Below are 23,021 nucleotides of genomic sequence, written 5' to 3'. Positions count from 1 at the left end.
CAGGGCCGATAGTTTGACACCCAACCCTCTAGGGCCATGTTCCGGGGTCAAAGTGCAAAAGGTCTGCATTCCTCCGGGTGACACCTGAGCCGAGTTACCGCGTCCACCCCCGGCACTTTAACACACACATGCGCTCGGCGTATTACAGTAACACAGAGAGAGTGCATGTAAATATGCATTCATAAAGACGCTCATGCCCTCTCTGACCCGGCCGACCCTCCTCAGGCACCCGGACACTGACACCTCTTAACAAAGCCCAGGAATTTATGGCTTTTCACAGCGCTGGCTCCAGACAGGTGCAGCGGGACGAGGGTGTGTGCAGGGTGTGTGTGTGATTTGTGCACGTGAGGGACGAACTGATCGGTATCAAATACGACTGATGTTTGTTTCTACAGTCTTGTGCCAAATTGCCATTCTAGCCAAAAGCAAAGATGTAAATACCAGAAATGTGAACTGTCCTCCGAGTAGACAAGTTTTAGGCGCCAGGCCTGCAAGAATGTGTGTGTGTGTATGCGTGTGTGTGAGATCGAAAATGAGAGACTGAGCAATCTCTGATAAGGTTTGCAGGGAGACGATAATCCGCTGTCCTTGATTGCCCCTGTAAAACCACTTGTTTTCACTTGATTGTGCGTGCATACAAGCATGTCCGCCAAATGTGTGTGTTAATTGTCAAAACAGAAAGGGCCAGGGTGTGCTGACAAACAAGAGGAGTGTAAATAAGCTGGTGAATGGCATACTTGTGCTGCAGCTCCTTTGCTCTGTGGCCGAGGCTCAGCTTTGAGCTGGTTCCTCTCCTCTCGGCTCTAAATCGTTCGGCGTCGGAAGGCCTTTCAGGGGCTGCGGGAGCCCGGCCGTTTCATTACAATGGCTACAAAACCGCTGCTAATATATCCAAGCATGCAGTCCTTCTCGCTAGCACAACATGGCCCCCTGCCAAATCGCTCCTCATGCAGCCTAGCCCGCCTACCACTGCCGACGCTGATGTAACTCAACAGACAGGGAGGCTGCTAATTGTAGTCGATATAAATCCAAAACAAGCTGAACAGAAACACTGCAACAATACATCGATCAGGCATAACATTATGACCACCCTCCTAATATTCTGTAGGTCTCCCTTGTGCCTCCAAAACAGTTGTGACTCATCAGAGGACGGACATGGGCCTTCTGAGGGTGTCCTGTGGTGTCTGGCAACAGGATGTTGTTAGTGGGGGGCCTTTGGGTCCTATGGGTGGAGGAGAGGGGCCTCTGTGGATCATCTTCACAGATACTTGGTCGGTTTGGGATCTAGTGAATTTGGAGGCCAGGTCAACACCTTGTGCTGAGTTGTTCCTGAAGCGTTTTTGTGTGTGTGTCTGTGTCAGGCTGCATCCTGCTGGGGATGGCTACTGCCATCAAGGAGTGTCATTGCTATGGGGTGGGGGTGCCTGGTCTGGTCTAAGTAACATCCACATGAATGAATGCCAAGTACAAAAGTCACAAGATGGTCAATGTTATTTACTTCTTCTGTCAGTGGTCATAATGTTGTGGCTGATCGGTGTAGGTCTTTATATCAATGAAACTTAAAGACTAGAAACACACATGTTCGAGAGGGGAAAAAAACAGTCTTCAGAGTTGGGTAAAGCAGAGACAAACAACCCATTCAGTGGAACCAGGTGCTGACGTGTGAGAAGAAGCACTGCAGGTCAAACACCAGGCTCAAATTAGTTTCGCAATCTCCAGCGGGGCAACCTTTTTACGCAACACTGTCCGCATAGAGCTTAAGTTTTGTAGTGGTCCGTGCTGCAGAGGCTGCGGCGGCTTGAATAATTCATCACGTGAATTCGCCGCTTCTGACTCTTTAAATCAGGTGTATTGATTTTGTGCGTGGTGGACATTTTGTCACTCTTTAACATCTTTTAATTTAAATAAATAATTGACAATAGTTGCTGCTAACACATGCTCAGGAACTTGACTAGACTACTCTGACCGGTACATGTGGTATTATGCTTAAGTGTCTTCACCCATTAAAACAGAAAAAGGAACTTTTTTTCTGCAGCTTCTTTGGTGATAAAATGAAGAACAGACCAGAAACTATGTGACCTGAACTTCACATCTAACGTCGCGCTAAGGAATCTGTTCTGGTTTTGAAGTGCTGCGCTCTCACTGCTCCTCCGGGTTGTTGACTTCCTCCAGATTCAACCATGCAATCGTCAGCCTAGATTAGATTCCAAGTTTGAACTCGGAGGCTTGAACTCTCTGTAACTTTAGCAGCCGGGGCCAATTCTCAAACGCCACGGCCAGCGTGACCAAAACAACCCCCAGAAATAGCTCTGATCCCATTCTGAGCGCCGGCCAAGTCAGATTCCCCAAACAGGCGCTAAAGGGAACAAGAGATTGAGGAACGCACCGAGCTCACCACCCCCCAAAGTCCATCAATCATTATCGTCCATACAAATAGAGCATTCAGATGGACAAAAAGTCAGTCAATAGGCAGCACACGAGGAGTCTGGAGTGTATCCGGTGAGGGAAAAAGAACCAGCCAGCCGGACAGAGGGAAACTATAGCCGCTGAGAGTCATCTACATCTGCGCTGCTTCATTAATTCAGCAGACGGCCTTATTCATGGCCAATTGACAAAAACCCTGTCAATTTTTTATGCATGCTGATGAAGAGGGGTCTGTATGGGCTCATTTTCATGAAGAGTCACAAACAGAAGACAGAAGAGACGGGATGAAAAAGAGCAGAGCATAACACAGAGGCTGTGTTTCGTAGTTAAAGCCTAGATCAAAGACCATTATTCCCTAAGTGGTGAGGCACTCCATTATGTGGTAACCTAAACACACACGGAGTACATGCGGTAAAGATACAACCAGCAAACACACGGCTTTGGTGAGGTTTAGTTTGGTAGACAACTGCATATTCTGATATTTCTGTTCACATTTACTAAGAAACATAAAATTATTAAAGCTAGACATACACCGATCAGGCATAATATTATGACCACCTTCCTAATATCTTGTAGGTCTCCCTTGTGCCTCCAAAACAGTTGCGACTCATCAGAGAATGGACTGGAGAATGGACATCTGAGGGTGTCCTGTGGTGTCTGGCAACACAATATTGTTAGATGGGGCCTTTGGGTTCTATGGGTTAAGTGAAGGGACCTCGGTGGATCATCCCACAGATACTTGATCAGTTTGGGATCTAGTGAATTTGGAGGCCAGGTCAATGTTTTTTTTTTTTTTTAGTTCCTAAACCATTTCTGTGTGTGTGTGGCTGTGTCAGGCTGCATCCTGCTGAGGAGTGTCATTGCTATGGGATGGGGGTGCCTGGTCTGGTCTAGGTGGGTGGTACATGTCTAAGTAACATCCATAGAATGCCAGTTCCAAAAGTTTCCCAGCAGAACATTGAATTGTCACAAGATGGTCAATGTTATTTACTTCTCCTCTCAATGGTCATAATATTGAGGCTGATTGGAGTATATGAAGCTTGAGCACGTCCATTAGCTTAGCTTAGCTTAGCATAAAGGCTGGAAACAGTTTTCTAGAAGGATCTCTGCTTACAATACCTCCAACGTTAGCTGTTTCATCCTGTTTCTCGTCTTTATGCTAAGCTAAGCTAATGGACTGGTTACCTGCTGGTCCAAAACCATGATTACTATGTTGACATCTAACTCTGGCCAAGAAAATCTACAAGTAATCACATGATCATTATATATTGATCCATAATCTGCCAACAGCAGAAGATACTATGAGTAATCAATAAGAGCTGAAATAAGGTGACACAAGTTTGTCATTTTATCTGTATGGACACAGACTGGAGCTCAAACTGGCTTAGTCGGATCCTCTAATTGCAGGATGGGACAGTGAGGACGTATTGAACAGCAAGCTGAACTGCTGCCCACCATCCCCCAACAACACACCCTGCCAGTTTAAAAGTGGAGGAGGAGTGCGCCGTCATTCTGCAGCCAGCACAAACTGCGTTAACAGCATGAGGGTTTTTTAACTGGAGATGAAGAAAGAAGCCCACCGCATCCACAAAACACACAAACAAGCCGTAATGAGCGTCCTCCTCTTTGATGACACGTAGCCGGGGCACGTTGCTCGGCTCTTTTTCAGTTGCAGTGGAGTGTGGGATGGCGTCGCCAAACCCACAGGAATCAATTGCAAAGTCAACAGGCAGCTGAGAGGGAGGCAGTTCCGGAGCAGGAGGGAAAAAAATAAAAAACCCACACTGCTGCTCCCTTGTCTCATTTACACAGCAACGATTAAACCCACACTATCACAGAGCTGCTACTGACTGCTGCCGCCGCCGCTGCCAAACAGAAATTTATTACAGGATGGAAAAGAGGTACAAGAAGAGGGGAAATTAATCACTTCTGAAAACGGCAGACGGCTCGGTGATTATTAAAAAGCTTTTCTTCTCTGATAAAACTGCTGAGCAAGCCACTCCAGGCTCCAGCTCTGTCCACTCGTCTGCTTAGCCAGCATGAAAGGAAGGGCCCCGGAAGACACCAGCAAATTTCATCTGGACTGCAACCTCTCTGAAGATGCAAGTGAGTGGCATGATTAGTGCCTTTCCTGGGCCGGTACACCGCGACTCATTCAGGACTGGTTTAATCCTAATCCTGCGAGGAAAGTCTCTCAGGACGGAGAGTTTCGCTGAGCCACACGTGATGCCAGCGAGAGCCAGGAGTCTGAAGCCAGTCAATGAGGATCAAGGAGTTTATCGGCCGCCAATCAAAACCCGTGTCCTTGTCAAGGGCAGATTTCTTTTGGCAGATAAGACTTTCCGCTGAAACTGCGTGCGCGACAGGTTCTGATTTTAAAAGAACTCCACGTCTCAAAGTTTGTGGTTTAAACGCTTCCATCCTTCATTCCTGCTGTTGCAGCGAACACTAAAGTATTAGATTTCAGCAAACCAGAAGTATTCAGGCGGGCTTTGTGCTCACACAACCAGAAATGGCTGTTGCGTGCAACAGAAAACTGTTGTCAAAAGTTGTAATTATAGGCTCAGCTCAAGATGTGCCAATTGGTCCAAACTACCATGTTGCCACATCACAGAGAACAAAAAAGTCGGAAGTTAGAGAAAACAGCCTGAGCTTATTAAGAGACAGGGAGCCGTGCGCTGGCTGTCATCATTATCTCGTCGCTTTGGAGTCGATTTTCAAGCACACAAGTAAATAAAATTCAAAGGGACTAACTAAAGAGAGAGCGTCAGTTGACTTTGAGATTTAAGGAGCTAAAAGTTTAGATTTAAAACCTTCAAGAGGACCGACGTTCACAGTGTGGGCTGCAGTCAAACGTAAAGGGATATTCTTTCTTCTCAGGAATGTCACTTCTGAATTCCTCCTGGCTAATGTCTGTCTGGATTTAACTAATGAGGGACACCGATATGGAGGGATATGATCAGACAGCCACGGCTGCTGCCTGCTCCGATCAAACAGAACAGAACAAGAGCGATCCCTCCTTTGTTGCTCTTCCAGAGGTTTTCCTCTCTAAGGGTTTTATGGCTAAATGTACAGACTGTGAAACCCCCTACAGCAGAATTATAATATCTATTAAACATGATCTGACGTCTTGCGCTGCGGCCATAAACACTTTATTTATTTGCGAGTTGGGAGAGAGGAAGTCAGGTACACGCTAAATGAGCGTGTTGATCCGTTGATTGGAAACAGTGTCAACACTAGCTGTAATTTGCGCTCAAGGTGTGCACAACCGCAAGAATCTGCCGAGAGTGACTGGCTGAGAGACAAGCCGACAAACACCGGCTGCCCCTCGAGCATCCGCCCCAATAAACCGGAGGGGGAAAGAGTGAATGAAGAAGTCGACAAAAAGCAGGAAGGGAAGTAAGAAGGAGAGAAGGTGCGGGCGTCTTTGATTTATTTATTTTTTCCTTACCTGTTGGTCGGCTGGTGGAAGGCCCCCCCTCCTCCTGAGATTTGCACGCGAGCATCTGTCTGTGCAGATGTACTATGTCTGTGGAATGTATAGCATTCCCCTGAATCACGTCTCCTGAACTTCCACTGACGCTCTCCACCAGCACCTCGGGCACAGCGCCGCCGGGTCCCTCCGGGGTTCTGCCGGCATGGGCCGCATCCCCAGCCCTGCTGGGCCTCCTCTGGGGCTCCGTTCGAGAGGGGAGCAGCAGGCGAACGGAGGGCCGGTTAGAAACCTCCTGTTCGTCGTCTTCGGGGATGGGGTTGTACCAGATCTCTCCTTCATCGTCTGCATCGTTCTCCTCAGCTGGGTCCACGCTCCGAGCGTGAGGAGATGCTTTTGACTCACCAGCATTAACCTGAAACAATAGGGACACACATTCCTGTTAAAACTTTGAGGAAAAAAAACAGCTGGGTGAAGCTACAGGCAGTTAGCCTAGCTTAGCACAAAGACTAGAAACAGGAGGAACCAACTCGCCTGGCTCTGTCCAATGGTATCAAAATTTTCAGCACTTTTTAAAACCTGCAACTTCCTGAAAAGTAGCCCTACTGCCAGAGACATTATCAGAAAATTTCATAAGTGCTGGTATGCCTGGCCGTTTCCTGTCTTTATGCTAAGCTAGGCTAACTGGCTGTAGCTTCGCATTTAACAAGCATAAACTATTCTTTTAAATCTCTTCTGAAGACATAGGACTGTCGGGGCTAACCTGAGGCAGCTGCAGGCGGACCGGCCGTGCCGGCGCTCCCCCCGAGGGCCTCAGGTGGTCTGGTGAGGGACTGGGAGGAGGAGGAGGCTGCTGATGGCCGCCCTCCTCCTCAGCTCCCAGCACTCCCTGTAGCTCGTCCTTGGCGCAGTGATTCTTGGCATGAGAGCTCTGCTGCAGCCAGTTGCGCTTCTTGGAGACGGTGATGGTGGTGAGCTGGGGCCTCCACGACGTGGGCTCGTTGGCGCGCCCCACCTCTCGGCCATTAGCACAGGGAGTTGGGACATTCTCAGTGAAAGCTGAGGGGGGCGATAGACAAAGACTGTGAGAGTCCGTGCCAACAGACACTAAAGTTTTCATTTAGTTGGTATAAAAGAAGCAATTAATCATCGTGACCATCATCATTTAACCAATTTTTTTGAATTGAGCTCCACAAACTGATATTTAATGTCAGACTTTTCATGTCGAGCCAAGTAGAAGAAAACATCTGCATCAAGAAACCACAGGTCTGATACTAAATAATTAGGTTTTATAGAATCACCCTCTCTCATCTCTTCTTTGTAGAGTATTTTAAAGCAGCCAAAGAAAAAAAAGTAAAATCTCTGCTTTGTCTCATCTGACTGAGATGTTTTATGAGTTCTGGATGGACCATTGTCGTGCCGTTTTTACGAGCAAAGTCAAACTTTCAATCACACCACCGCAATCCCCTGCAGCACCTCCTCCCTTTCCTTTTTCTTTTTTTTCTCCCCCCTCAGGGACATCCAACTTCAGCTTTAGGAATATGTGGGCTCTGAATTCAAAAGAGTTCCCGGAGAGATGGAGGGATTTAGTATCTTCCATCACAGCAGCAAAAAAAAAAAAACGCAAGGAACCGCTGGCAGTGCAGCTGTGAAAATAGAGCAGAAAGAAGGGGAGGCTGCGTGGAAGAGGCTGTTGATAAATGCAGCCAGTGGCGATATGTGCACAGCGCAAAAGCCTAAATAATAGAAATGGTGACGTGGTCCCGAAGAAAGGAACAAAAGAGCTCCTGCGTGGCTGTTTTTTAAATGTGTCGGGAGCTTTTCAGTCAGATAGTGAGACGTTTTCTTTACCGAGACTTCAAAAAGCACCTTTACCTGCTAATCAAATGCTTTTTTTTTTCCTTTTACAAGCCCTGATAGCAGATGCAGCAAGAGAAAAACAACCTGTGTGTGTGTGACAGGGAGAGTGTGCTGCTGAGGGCAGGGTCTTGCTCTAACTTGTACAGCAGCCTTGTGTAAAAAAGACTGTTTTGATCCTCGGCTGCTCCCAGACGAGCCCCTCCGCATGCTATAATGACAACTTCTGCTTCCCTCGAAAGGAAAAAAAAAGCATAAATCTGGGAAAATTTAACTAAATTAGCACATGACTTCCAGTGGATGCATGTGTGACTGTGCCATTATTAATCCAGAGTCATCCAAGAGGAAGAAATCACACGGTTAAAGATTACATAATTTCTACTCAGCAGACTGAGACTTGGGTACATTTTTGCCTCATTGCTTTTATTGACAAAAGCATGGAAGTGGCACACAGAGAGTGGAGGGCTCCACTGGGATTTGCTTTTTCCTGGAAGTCCACAGCAATCCCCGAACTGCATCTCCCCGCTTTTCCCGTGATCTAAAACTTCACAAAGCAGCTGTTGTCCCACAAACTTGCTCTCACCGCGACAAAACATCTCTCAAACTTTTTACGCTCACTGCTATGACACAAAGTGGGATGAAATTGATTTTGTTCGGGATGCCACTCCTCTGCATTCCAGCTGACTGTACAACATGCGCCGCGATTGTATAAAGCAGCTTTCAGTGGGAAGAAGAAAAAAAAGCGTCGCTAATCTCAACAAATAACAGCCTGAAAAATAACAGCCTCTCCGCCATCCTTCTCCTTTTAATTAAAAACCGAACCTCAGCGCTGAGAGGACGTAAAGAACATTTGATTTTACGGTATTTCTCGCTTTTCTCTTTAATTTCCTGAGGGTTTCCAGACAGAATCTTGTTTGTATGACCTGAGCGGCAGTGTGTTTGCATTAGCCAGGATTAGAGCTGTTTGAGGGCCCGAGTTCGGTTGTTTTTGCGTGTGCATGACTGCAGAGAGAACTGGAAACGTACATTATGTTTCTGGTGGTGCACCGAGTCCCACGAGTTAATATGTAGGCCCGAGCTGGCAGGCTGTACTAATCTGCTATGGTTTGTGTTCAGCTGTTCTGGCTTTGGTAGTTCCTTGTAACCCTTTCAACTCTACGCTGTCTACGAGAGCAGAACACTAAAGAAAGAAGGGTAAACTAGCGCACAAAGGCTTGGTCAAATCACTGTTCAAAACTCTTATAACGGAGAGAAAACAAATTCTCTTTTGACCAGATCAGCCACAGAATATGATGGTTTCCTGACAAAAAAAAAATGGTGGGATTCAATCTTCCTAAGGCGCTCTGAGGCACAACAACCACAAATGATGTTGTTGAATTAAATATTCGCTCAGGATAATGTAAGGTGGAGAAGGAGGTGGGCTGCCAGACTTAACGGTCGGCCTTGTAACGCGAGACCGAAGCAGCTCGTGCATAGAGTTGTTGTCAGCGTGCCATCTTCTTTAAGGGGTCTTTCATAACTGGAAGGTGAAGCGTGTTCCGACACGAACAGCATTCCAGACCACAGCACCAGATTTACAGCCTCGCTGCCGTCTCCTCTCCTTCCACTGTCACCCTTGTTCGCAGCGGCAACACCTTCCCAGACAAACAACAGGCCACTGGCCGGAATTAATGAGTGAGATTTTAACCATTTTCACCGCTGTCAAACGTCAAACCTTTCACAGGCACCCCGTCTCACGACAGGGTTTTCCCTTCTGACTGCAGCTCACTGTCTTTGTACCTGATGAAAAACAGACAATGGAATTTCTACATCTGCTGATCTTTAAACTATAATATATAGTTTGACTAAAAGGTAATGCTAAGGGAAACATTTTTTGAGGAATGGGCAAAAAAAAAAATCAAAAGCTTGAAGGGAAGGCGGAACATTTATGAGATATAGTTCATGTTTCCTTTTACACTCTTCACAGAAGTCATGTGGATCATGAATGATGTGAAGTGTTTATAGAGCTAAGACAAAAAGGTTCGAAGGATTTAAAAGCCATTTTCATTGATTCCTGCTGTTATTGTGCCACATAAACGGGCGCCTTGGCGCGTCGGGTCAACCCAGACGGTTGCCAGTGGTTGTTCCAGACTCTTCCTGTCAAGGTAACCCTCTTGTACATTTCCCAACTAAAATGTTTCATAGAGAAATGAGCCAATCGTTACTGTTACTGACGGAGCTAGCCCTTCATGCCATCACCGCTCTCTATTTGAGAAGAAAGTACTGCCAACAAAGCTGATGGTGTATCTGGGTTCACCTGACACTCCAAACCCGCTATCGACATGGTACATTTAGTGGTGGGAACCAAATTTAGACATGTAGCACTCACCTAGACCAGACCAGGCACTACCACCCTTGATGGCAGAAGCCATCCCTAGCAGGATGCAGTCTGACACAGGCACACACACAAAAACAGTTTAGGAACGCACAAGGTGTTGACCTGGCCTCCAAATTCACTAGATCCCAAACTGATCAAGTATCTGTGGGATGATCCGCAGAGGCCACTCCCCTCAACCCATAGGACTCAAAGACCCCCACTAACAACTTTCTGTTGCCAGACACCACAGGACACCCTCAGAAGGCCCATGTCCATTCTCTGAAGAGTCACAACTGTTTTGGAGGCACAGTGTTAGGAAGGTGGTCCTAATGTTGTGCCTGATCAGTGTATGTCAGCCAATTGTATCAGTCCCATTGTGTCGCCTTAAAGCTGAGATTATTTCAGCTTGGTACATCCCTAAATTTAGCCACCAAAGGTTATCTAACTCATCGTCACTACAACTCATTAACATGTCATGGTCTCTTGTTGCCTCATTGCTACTGGTCTCTACGCCCCTTCAGCTACAAAACGGTGCAAAACAAGCAAATCACTTTGTTTGTGGTAAAAGAAAGAAAACATGTCCTTTCTCCTTTAACATAAAAGGCCGACGACCTTCACCAGCAACCATTATGTACATATAAACACAATGCGGCGCTCAAGAGAATACGTCCATACAGGAGCTAACGCAGCCTGACCGTCTGCGCCATCATGGTGTGAAGATAATGTGTTGTGGTGCACAGAAAACCCCTGACCTGAAGGTAACAGATGGCCAGAGCGCATAATACAAGGGTGCACGTCTGTGTGAGAGAAAGGGAGAGGTGGTGCGTGGATGGATGGAGGAGGTTATGGGATTGTCTGAGGTGCTACAAGGAATGCAAACTTACAAAGAAAAAAAAAAAAGCGTATTTCCTGGATGTGCTGCTATGGAGCTGTGCCATGAGAGCCTGACAGTAAACCCAATTATATTCATGTCTAAATCTTCTGAGTGCCTGGATCTTTTTCTCCTCTAAGACAAAGCACTTGATCCACTTTCCCATAGGAGTTTCTTTTATTTCCTGAATTCCTCTTTCTTCATAGAGGCTCCTCTTTTGATAAGTGCAAAACACACACCAGCTAGTTTGCCCCTCCATACAGACTAAACTTTGTTGTGTATACAGAGTTTAGGAGCCCCCTTCAGAGGGAATCTTTTGCTGTGTGCCATACATTCCTGTTGATGCTCATTCATATGCTAATGAGGATCCTCAATGCAGATTTTTTTTTTCTTCTTTTTACACCAGGGCAGAGCTGAGATCTTCCAGGGTTGCATCACATGTCAACACTTGCATCCCGCTGAGGCGTCCTGGCAGCGCCGCCTATAATGCTAACACCACTTCCTCGTAAATACGTTGGCTTGAATCCCAAATTCTTTTCTATCTCGCAGCGTCTTTTCTTGTTGTGTATGTTTAAAAGAAATCTTGTCACACGGTGCGTCCCAATTAGCTCCAAAACTTTTTTTTTTTTGGTTTTCTGCAGCAATGTAGCCTATGTTTAAATGTTTAGCGATTATCAAAAGCCTACTAGCCCACTCTGTGTAGGCACAATCATGTGACTCTTACATCTCATAAACCCTCCTGGTATGAACCCTGATGCCTCAAGTTTCTCCTCCATCACCTGATCTCTCCTTAGAGCAACCATCCTCCATAAATCTGTCCAAGTACAGACACACCAGACAAGACAAATCATTGTACCTCCACCATCAGTGGTGTATTTATGTGCGAAAAAAAAAAAAAAAAGTAAAAGTAACAAGGTTTTTGGCACGATGCAGAAACCAGACGCCACCTCGTTCTGACTTGACAGCAGTCGAGGAGGAGGATAATATTACACCTGCGCTCACATCTCAACTCTGAATCGCCTGAGCAAGCAGGCATTAATGCAATCAAAATATTGAGAAACACTGCATAGTAAACTTACAGTAACCCGGAGCATGTTTAACTTTGTGTGTGATGTATTGTTAAAGAGAAATATTGCAGTTAGCCTGGTTATATGCTATTGCTAAAGCTAGAAGTCTGTTAGCTTGGCTTAGCGCCAGAGACAAGAGAAGAGAGAAAAATCTTATTTGAAAAACTTCTTATCCACTTTAAACATATTTTCTGAACATTAGTCAGAGCCACGCAAACCGTTTTACACTCTTTACGGTGTTTGTGCTAAGCTAAGTTAAGCTAAGTTAACTAGCTACTGCTTGTAGCTTCATATCTGCTGTACAAGTATAATAATGGTTTTTGAAACTTCTCATCTAATTTCCCACCTGAAATATATGTTGCTTTGTGAAAGTACAAATATGAAATGGCAAGAGGCACAAAAAATGTTTGCCGTTTAAATGGTAACGTCGCTGTAAGTTGACCGTGATAAGGCATATAGAACTATAGAAGTCACCAACTTGCTAACCAACAGTTAGCAAGTTAGAGTCCGGGTAAGCTAATGTAGGAAATGTAAAGGCATCACTAAAAGATGGTAATATCTGTATTTTACTCATACATATTATAAAACTACAAAGAAAACTCTATACAACTTCAGTTGTCCAAAAAATGTCCAATTCCAAGGTAGCAAATACCAAAAAATAGGGTCTTTCACAGGGACTCTTCTTGTGAACATGGTAAATGTGACGCCATTTGAAGGCAGCAATGTTTTCTGAACATTTCTTCTTTACAGTCTTAATGCTAAGCTAATCTAACCCGTGGCTAGCTGGTTGTTTAACAGGCAGATAAGAGAGTAGATCTAAACCTGAACGTGCAAAATGTTTCTCAAAATGTCAGGTCTAAACCCCTGCACGCTGACTGACTTTGACTGTCCTCCTAGTTTTAACTACATGATTGAAACAGACATAATAACACAACACTATCACCATCCTTGGAGTGGATCTCCTTTGCTTGTGGATTGGCTCAGTCTCAGCGTCAGGTCTGACTAACACACCAGTCCTGAGTTTAACTCCGGCCAAAACATGACGCCTGTATACTGCATGCCTGCCGGCGCGCCTGCTGCTCCGCCGAAGCAAAAGACAACCAAACTATAAACACTCCAACTGCAAATACAAACTCACGGCAGAGATGTGCATACACATGCTCGTGTGCACAATATCCACCGCCCACACACGTGTAAGGAGCTCAATTATAGACATGATATTTTACACTGCAACGGAAAGGCAAGTCAGGACACAAATAAATTAGATCCGGTCTAATTAAGCCAATATTTTGCCAATGGCAGAGGTATTTCAAAATAACACTCACAGGAAGTGAAAGGTCTATTCTTAGAAAGTCAGAAATATATATAAATATTAGCATAAATTAACTAAATGAAGCCACGACAAGCAATCCACTGGGGCTTTTGTAAGCTTTGGCATTTCTCTCTTTTTTTAAATGGCCCTTTTGTAAGGTGCCGAGAGGCCCACAGAGGCAAGATCAGCCCGCGGCTGACCTTAATAAATACTCAATCACCCTTCATTTTGTCCATTCATGGTGAGGAGTTAACTGACACAACGCAAACAAGTTAAACAACAGGAATGGCATCCAAAATATTCCATCCAAAGTCTCTTTAAAATGCATGTTACCATGGAGATGTCCAGAGCAAACGACTGGGGAGGAAGGCGACATGACAGCCCAGCCCCCCCCCCCTTTACTTCAAAAAACACACAAAATAACTGCAGTGGCTTCTCTCCTGCTCTGGATTCCTCTGGCCACAGCTGTGGAAAAGTTCAGAGGAGGAGAGGGAAGAGGGGAAAGCTGAGCAAAGTGGGGGAAAATATGAGAATTGTGGGGCTGCATGGAAACTAATATCTCCAGGAGCTTTACTTTAACTGAAAGTCAGGAGAAGGAAAGAGCTGCAAAGTTGGAGCTGTTCTGAGCCAACGGTGGCAAGATGTCAAACACGGAGGCCTTCTGCTCAGCAAACTCACAGATCATACTCTATTTCTAGCACCACAGCGCACTGACAGTCAACAAGAGCCTGCGCACATGGCACACATTCGCACTGGTAAACGCTGTCAAAACAACACACACAGGCACGCATGATGGCACACATGCACAAACTGCTCTGGGAGGCAAGAGAGGAGTGGTGGATTTAAAAAAGAAACGACGCTTTTGATCCACATCCTGTGCAGCAAATGTCGGTATGAAGTTTTCCCACACAGACAGTTTCAGAGTCCTGTGATTAAACCAGCTTTGCTGCAATTAAATTAAAATCAGCGGATGAAAGGGACATTTAATCTTATGAAACTGTTACCAAAATCTTCAAGGTGTGCACAGAGAGTTATCAGCACATCAAGGTTGGTGCAAAGCATTAATTATTGTGAAAAACAAACAGATATGAAAGGTGACACTTTCTGAGATCAGTTGTGAACACTTAGTCTCAACTTTGCAGTCAACATGGAGGATAAATCTTTAAATAACAAAGCGGGGAAACCTCATCTGCTGAAGAGAATATAATGACATAAACGAAAGCTCCAGAGCAGAAACTAAATAAACCTTGCAGTGAGATTGTTTTTCCCACTGTGTAAATGTGGCTCAAATCTATCTGCATGAGTGATGCTGAAAACATGTGTCACTTCTTAATCTCAGTGGTTTCATGATACAGACGTTCTTCACCTCATCACAAACAGAACATAACATCACAATCGAAAAATCATTCGGCAACTCGATCTACACATAAACCACCACCGACACCACAAAGAACGTTCTAGCAGGAGAGTGGGTTAGTTGTTACTGATCTACGCTGTGAGTAATCCGACCTACGGCCTGATGTGCTATTGAGTCAGTGTTAAAATGCTCCTAAATTAGTGTGAAGGACAGAACCCGCCACCACCGGTTAGAGAGTCTTTAAAAGGAAAGCAAGAGGTCCGAGGTGTCTCGTCCCTTTGCTTTGCATCCAGAAGAGGAGGAGTGCAGGGTGGACCGCCACCAGACGAACTTTACTATGAGTGGAGGAGGATGACAATAATCAGACGGGAGGAAGGAGGGTGAGAGGTCTCTGATTTAGAGGATCCACGGGAGCTGAGGCCACGCCGTGTAGCCTTCCTACCTGGCTGCTGCTGCTGCTGCTGCTGCTGTCGTGTTGCTGCCTTGACTGTGGGTGACCTGACAGATTTACCCCCTCTGCTGGATGCCTGGACCCCACAGGAGCGGTCCTGGCTTTGGCCTCCTCCTCCTCCTCCTCCTGCGCCGGCGCTTCCACGGGCCAAAGACGAGCCTTCGATACGCTGCTTCATCTCCGAGGACAACAAGCGGCCCTTGTGCATCCACTCTTGCATCTTGTTGACAGTGACACCGTGGCCTTTGTTGACCGAGTTGGCCACCTGAGCTCGGACTTCAGTCGGCTCCTGCTTGTTGTCGTGACCCTGATGTGTTGCCGCCTCGGCGTTGCTGTCTGAAGAACCTGTGAGGCTGTTGACAGAGCTGCTGCTCTCGTTGAGCTGCCCGCCGTGCTCTTCCTCACCTTGTAGCAGCTCCTCGCTGCTGACGGCAGAGCAAAGCCGCTGAAGTTCAGACAGCTCATTCGTGACTTTAGCTCCCTCTCCCTCTTTTGTCTCAGTAGCTTCTTTATCGTCACTGATTTCTGCACCCTGCCTTCCAGAGGCCTGTGTACAGACCGAGGGTCGGCCTGCATACCTGATAGCTCCATCACTAGCAGAGCGCAGTAACAGTAACGTCGGTTTTGTTTTGGCCGAACACAAGTTCACCATGCTCTTACTGTTCAGCCTGCCTTTGGGCCCTGACTCCAGAGTCCCAGTGAGGCAGAGCAGGAGTGAGTCAGTGTCAGACACCTGCTGAGGGCTGTGGTCACCTCCTGATGACCAGGAGTCACTGTCCATGTTCTTGACGCTCAGCCTCGAGCACAGGCTGTCCCTGGAGTGACTACTACAGGACGAGGTGGCCTGCTGCTCAGTTAAACCACCGCTAATCTGCTGGACATCCATGTTGATATCATTCATAGCATTGATAAGAAGGTAATAAGCCTCTTTCAGCTGGTTCCTAAGCCTGTCTGTTTCCTGCGCACTGCTACCGTCATCAAACTGTCCTTTATCCTGACCAGGCTGGCGGAGCTCTGCAACCTCTGCTCTGGCACCATCAGATTTTGGTCTAATTGTCTCATAAAAGGGCAAAATCTCATTATCATAGTAATCGTCATCTTCACTGTCTAAATGGTGTCCAAGTGAGCCCTCTGTGGCGCACAGGGATGCCATGTTAAAGTCGCATATCTCTAACTCCGTCGGAAAAAACGTGGGGCTCTGCAGACCGCCCGCGGGTCCTCTAATGTCCCCCGTATAGTCCGGCCCATAGGTCTCGATATTTCGGATTAAAACGTGTTCTTCCGTGTTTCTTGACACGCAGTTTGGATGCACGTGTGCCGCGTAATTTGTGTCCAAATTTGGGTTGCTGTCACAACTCCAGTTGGCGTTGTTTTCCTGGACAGCCACAACAGTCCCAGCCATGTGCCGGGTGTATCCTCGGTCCCTGGGCTCTGTCCCCTCGCTATCTGCAGCAACACCGCGGCCCTCTGGTTGTGTACTAAGCCCCGCGTGCGCCTTTACCTGTGCTCGGCATAAAACGTGATTTGAAGTGTCCCCAAACCCGATTGAATCCCCAACGCTGCACTGCCGCGGGACAGAGACGAAGTGTTTCCTCTGCACATGCGGTTCTGCAAGCGGGACCCCAGCCGTGATCGTGTCCGCGGATCTGAGCCCCCGTTGGCTCGCGTCTCCCTCCCAAAACGCCCCAAACCGCACGTCTCTTTGAAGTGGGACCCCCAGGAGCTCCTCATTAACCCGAACCCTGCCCCCGCTGCTCCGCTGCTGGGGACGCGAGCCGGCCAACTCTGCTGCGCGTCTCTCCGGGACTATCACAACCCCCCCAACGCGCACCATCGCCCCGTCAACACAATTCTCATACGCGCTCATTCTCTCTGCTGCCGTGCAATCCAGCCCTGAGAGCAACACTACCGGGCGAGCCTCGTCGGAGTCTCGCTGCGTTTGCAAAACTTTTTCTTTACCTTCTCGGCCCCCATTCGCCGCCGCCGCCGCAGCAGAGCCGTATCCACCGCCGACCGTCGCTCCTTTCTTGGATTTCTTCCCCCGGAGTTTCGCTAGTAAAGTCCTCCGCAGAGGATCAGCCATTCCTTTCCTTTTCCCCCCAGATAATTCCTGCCGGTTTCTTTCAGCACGCTGGTTCCAGAGGGAAAAGACCGAGTGGGTTCTCCTCGCTCGCCGCGGTCAAAGCTCGCCGGGCGGACGGTCTCCTCTCCATTCTCCGCTGTCACCTCCGCTCTGTCGCTCCACTCAGTCCTGACTCTCTCTGCTCCACTGCACCACCTCTCTCTCTCTCTCTCTCTCTCTCTCTCTCTCTCTCTCTCTCTCTCTCTCTCTCTCTGCACCACACTCTTTCTCTCCCTCTTCCTTTCTCTCTAGCGCCTCTCCTCACCCTCTCCTCATGTTTGCAGCGCAGATATTTGGAGTCTTTTCTTGGCTCAAAGTTCAGGGACCTTGAACATAAATTATTCAGAGAAAAGTGCACAAAAGCTTCTTTATGTCCAACAAAACTTTGTTTGTAACATTGACCAGTTAAAGGAAAGAAAATACAGCTGCAGTTCTTATGAAAAACAACGACATTTATAACAAAATTACACATTTAAACTGAAGAAGTGATGCAGAGAGGATGCCAAAAGGATTCATAAGGTTTAATTAATGGACTGACCAATGTTTAATAAATGTAGTATTTCCCAGGAAAAGTAAAAACTGCATAATTTCTCCAAAATAAACAAATAATTAATTAAAAATCCAGAGATAGAAATGACAAAATGACTTTACTGATGATTATTTCTCTGTTGATTAAGGACTCAGTCCATTGCCTGTTTGTTTTAGCCATCAGTAACAACTTTCGGGTCCCTATAATCCCTCTTTTAATGTTTTCTCCTCCTCATTAATAACAGTTAATGTCTCTAAAAAAGCAATTATGATGATGCAAAATGAATTAATACCGTTAATAAAGTAATCAGTAAAGGGGTGTGAGGTTTCTCTGGAGCAAACTGGTGAATGGATCTATTTGAGGAGTGGAGTTGATAAAAAGAGGTTGGAGGATGATGAACATCAACTGGGCCTAGTAAATTATTAATTAACCACTGTTTGCCTTTATTTAGGCGTGACTAATTAGAAACTGTAGCACAGGGGCATTTATAGCTGTTGGAAAACACACTAATAAACACTTATATCTGCTCATAACTACACATATCTGTGTTACCCTCCTGTCAGTGCTAAACACGTGGATTTAAGCGCGTTTATTTAATCAGTGGATAATAAATGGCAGCGGTGATAATATAAAATGATCTCATTGTTGACCAATAATTCACATTAATGTTCCCCTCATATTTCATTTCCACCTTAGACTACTAGTGTCCCATTAACATTTATTAGATGTTAATTTAAATGCTAAATAGAGGGACTTAATTAAACTGAACCACACTGATACATCTGTGTAATCTAGTGGAAGAAATATTGGGCGTTATCATAGTATTCACACAAAAGTCTTGCAAACATAGACTGACATAACGAGAAGTTTAATCAGGTTTAACTTATACCTTTCTACACATAAAACTAAGTACAGACATCAAATAAAAGTAATGTAAGTAAAAACTAATATTCCCTTTGGAAGTATTGGAGTACAAGGACTTAAAATTGCACTTAAGTGGCTGTTCTCTGGCTCTCAACTGTTAGGATGTCTTCATGTATGATCAGAATGTCCTCTCTCTCTCTCTATCTCTTTGTTTTATTTTATTTTATTTTGTATAACTGTCATGTTTTCAGTCTTACATGCGGAGAGAGTTTGCAAGCCAAAGTCCGGTTGACAGCCTGTGAAATGCAGCTCCATCCTCACCGTTGAAATTCAACACATATTTGACCCCGAAATGTGAATTAAACGCGGTTGGGGAGCAGCGAGGCAGGACTTCAAATTGCCACCTTCACTGGTAGCTGTGAAGGCATTCCAGCAAACAGCAGGGAAAACAACCCCTCATCTCTGGGTTGGGGGTGGGGGGTGGGGGGTTGCGCTCAACCCTCCTCTGACAGAGACGAAGAAAAATTACAAGCCGCCCGTTCTAAATCACAATCCACAATTTAACAAATGAACGGGATTGTGTATGCCGCGAGCCTTTTCATAAGTTCATCTTCATTATTTCACACATATGAAGGCCATTTTTTTTTTGGTGACAACACCAAACCCACAAGCACGACCTGCCTCGTGATGGATCGCCGTCGATTACTAGACTGCCACTTTTATCTGAAGTGTATCTTGAGTAATCCTCTCTTCTTTGACCTTGCATCTCACCCCTGCCTCTGCTCGCGGCACCACCCGAGGCTTAAGAGCGGCCAAGGCGGCGGAGAAAGGAATGAAACATACTTCACTTGAACCTTAAGCCATTTGTTTGCTGTTGCCTCTACTTGGAATGTGCGAGAGGATGAGCTGCTGAAAAGCTGCAGTGGGTGTACGAGTGCACATGCGCTCTGTACACCTCTCCCTTTAAGGCACACATCTGAATCCATTAGGAGCGCCCTGGCATAACTGTGTCTCTGTTAAAGGTACAATGTCTACCCATGATTGAGGGCATTTATTGTCAGAGCCATTCATCGACAGGGCCCCTCAACCGGCCCCCACCGCCTCCGCTGCCCTCAGTAAAACATGATAAGCATCTGTTATTGCCCTGCAGGAGCCGCGTAGGCCCCGACGCCTCGGCCTGCCTCCCCGACTGACTGACTAGACCCTGTCTGGGCAGTTATTCACAGGTCAAAACCTGCAGGCTGCATAGTGTGTGTTCGTGTTGTGTGAAGGAGAGGAAAAGGGAAAGCAGGAGGGGGGGGGGGCTGGGGACAAGAAGCTGGATGCATAGCGAAGGATGCAAACATCTGAGCCCCTATACGGAAGCGCTATAGTTGTTGGACACGCTCGCTGCGGGGCATGTGCAATCTCTTTTTTGACAAATAACGACAATTAGTGCAATTTTCATAGTGAAAATATCCTGCATTCTTCAGAAGGTGATTTTTATCTTGTGACATTTGTCAGTACCTGCAGGGACGTCTGTCTCTGAGAGCCGCAGCGTATGTCTGGGTCGCACAAAATGTAACTCAGAACATTAATCAAAAAGTATCTGAGGCCATTGTTTGATCCATAAAGCTTAAATAATCTGCCTGTTCCGCTAAACAGTCTAAAACATGGAAAGTTTTTCTAATACCTTTTTAAGAAATGTCTCAGGTAATTAATGCTGCTCATTATATGACTAATCACAGGGTGGAAAGATGGTGCAGTGCTTAGCCTTTTAGCCTCACAACTATAATGTGTGTTTCCTCCGGATGCTGCGGCTTCCTCCCACAGTCCAAAGACGTGTAGGTTACTCTAAATTGGCCATAACTGTGGCATAATTGTTCTAGGTTAGCCCTGTGATAAAAACGTCCACCTCTCACCCAGTGGGATTCACTTCACCCGCCCCCCTACAGGATAAGCAATTATACATAATGGATGGATGATTAGTTTCCATTTATATTGCAAATTTAAATTTATTATTATGCCCAAAACCGGTTTACGAAATATGATGCATCATTTTTATTACGCTGCCAAATTGCAATATAAATAGATCAAATTATCTCTTATTTGTGCAGTTGCATGAGTGATAACATCAAACTGTAGCAAGGCCTACGAGCTGCTATCCCCAAAAACTCATTAACATTGCTACACTGGGTGACATTTCCCTTCTTCAATATGAGCGCAGTTACAAAACATATTTAAATCTGACCACTGCTATGAAGTTTATGGCAAAGCAGAGTCTGTTTCACTCCCGGAAGTTAATTCTTGTCGGGGTGGCAAAGCTATTAAGACAATAAGTCTAGTGTTAATGATGCTTAAAATCTTCGACAAGAGAGTCCAGCTTGGAACGATTTGTCTTTTTTTTATATATCCGACAATGTAGTTAAAGAAATAACTCAGCATTTCCAGGACCGTCGAGAGAAACGATTGTAAAATGCTGAACTGGTGCATGAGCGATAACCCCTCACAGAAGCAACGTCTGGTGCTGGTTACGTTTCTGTGGCACACAGCTCTTACAGCTATTGTCCACAAACTATTAAAACGTCTTCAGTGAGCCGCGCTGTTACACCGGCTGAAATGTTCTCTCATTACCACGAACACTATAATTTATTTAAAGTCAGTTCCACATTCGTCTTCCCGCCACTGTACACACAGCTGAAAATAGTTCCCCAACAAATCCAGCGTTCATTCATGTTTAAGTAAAAACTATTTAGCCTTTTTGAATCACGCTCTGCCACACGGACAGAAGAGAAGACGCAAAATGGACATCCAAAAATGTCCATTAAATATTGTGGGTTTTGATGACAATAAGAAAGCTGATTTTGTGTCCACACTGGCAATATAATGTCTCCTTTTTCTGTTTTTGTTCCTCCACCAGTCACTTGCGCCCTTTTGTGAAGGCAGCAGCAGAACATCTGCTCCGCTGGCCTCTTTTCAGACGGCCTGGCCGCAGAGCGTACTAGGAATCAAACTGAGTGTGTGACATAGAGAGAGAGAGAGAGAGCAAAATAAAGGGAATGAATGTATATATGTGTGTGTGCATGCACGTTAGCCTGTGCACGTGTGTTGGGATTCGGGGCTTTGCAGCTGTTGGGGCTCTCCTCCTGATGGCCGCCCATTGTTCTCTCTCTCTCTCTCAGTGTCCCGGCCAGTTTATGGGCCTTCCCCCTATTTTTTTTTTTTTTTTTTCAGTGTACGCCGCAACTAAATTTATGCCCTTGGACACAAGTCTTTCTCAGGGTATAAATTAGGCTGGACGATCCCTGTCAGAGTAGTAATGCCAAGAGCCTGCAGCTTTAAGTCACAGGGCCACATTGTTGTCAGTGCCATTCACTCATATTTTACAACTACAAAAAAAAAAAGAAAATGCTGAAGGAGCTATTATTGTGCCTCCTTTATATCGGCACCAGGGTCTTGTTAAAGTTAGGCAAATGTAAATTAGGTTTTGAAGTATACATAGCAGCTTTAATGATTATTTTTAGAAGCAGAACATCTTTAAATATGAGTTTAACGCCCAGATGTAAATTCATCAGATAATACATAGATGCTAAAACTCTTCCATGAAAGAGTCCAGCTTAGATTAATGTGTCTTGTTATAACAGACACTGTAATTAAAACAATAATTCAGAATTTGCAAGAGCAACAAGAAACAGTCTGACACAAAACTAATGTTTTGCTAGACCCAGACTGACTGCTCTCCCCGTTAACCATGTTTACGCTAAGCTAATAGCCATAGCCTCATATCTAACAGGCAGAGCTCTGTCAAGCTTAAAAATCTGAAATCTGAAAAACAAACAAATCTGATAGAAGCGTCTCGCTACACCTGTGTAATCGGAGTGAAGACAAACATCATAAACTATACAACCTCCTCATAATAACCTTCGGTATCTTTTCATATCCTCTTGCCCAGAACCCAGATAAGCTCTTATCTGACCGAGACAGCCAGAATATTAACCTTGATATTCTGCTTTAATATAGACTGTAAAAGGTGGCGTTTAGTGCTCGTTGGCTGTAATTTCTGCACGTGAAGGATAAAGATAAGAATCAGACACTAAATAAGGTCTGATTGGCTGCAGCATCAGGAATAACATGGCACAAAGTGAAGATATTTAATTAGTTGCTGGCGTTCATATGATGTTGAAACTATGCACTCCCAAAAACAAATACATGGGTATGTTAGCATGTTGAGGTTAGCATTTTTTTCGCGGAATATAGCATGCTAACTGGCTATTCTAAAATGATAACTCCAGTAAATTTTATTTGCTAGTAATTAAGAGTGTAACTTTTATTCTAACTGTGGATATATCAGCTAAATGCTAAGTTAAGCTAATTTCCTCGCTCATTCATCACATAAAAC

General features: G+C 45.5%; 1 protein-coding gene across 2 annotated transcripts in view; it reads right to left on the bottom strand.

The window, feature by feature from the left end:
- Window positions 1–17,367, bottom strand: part of syde2 (synapse defective 1, Rho GTPase, homolog 2 (C. elegans)) — a 47,132-nt gene extending 29,765 nt beyond the window's left edge. The window contains exons 1-3 of one of the 2 annotated variants that reach the window (XM_084548895.1): window positions 15,120–17,367; window positions 6,621–6,916; window positions 5,876–6,272 (exon numbers count right to left, since the gene is read on the bottom strand). In XM_084548895.1, the coding sequence (XP_084405021.1) occupies window positions 5,876–6,272; window positions 6,621–6,916; window positions 15,120–17,211 (2,785 nt within the window). In that variant the 5' untranslated portion in view covers window positions 17,212–17,367. The remainder of the gene's footprint in view (window positions 1–5,875; window positions 6,273–6,620; window positions 6,917–15,119) is intronic. The other variant, XM_084548896.1, reaches the window with a different exon arrangement.
- Between the last annotated feature and the right edge of the window lie 5,654 nt (window positions 17,368–23,021).

The sequence above is a fragment of the Chelon labrosus genome (assembly GCF_963514085.1).
Source record: "Chelon labrosus genome assembly, chromosome: 7".
Taxonomy (NCBI): Eukaryota; Metazoa; Chordata; class Actinopteri; order Mugiliformes; family Mugilidae; genus Chelon; species Chelon labrosus.
This window is presented reverse-complemented; position numbering and strand designations above follow the sequence as displayed.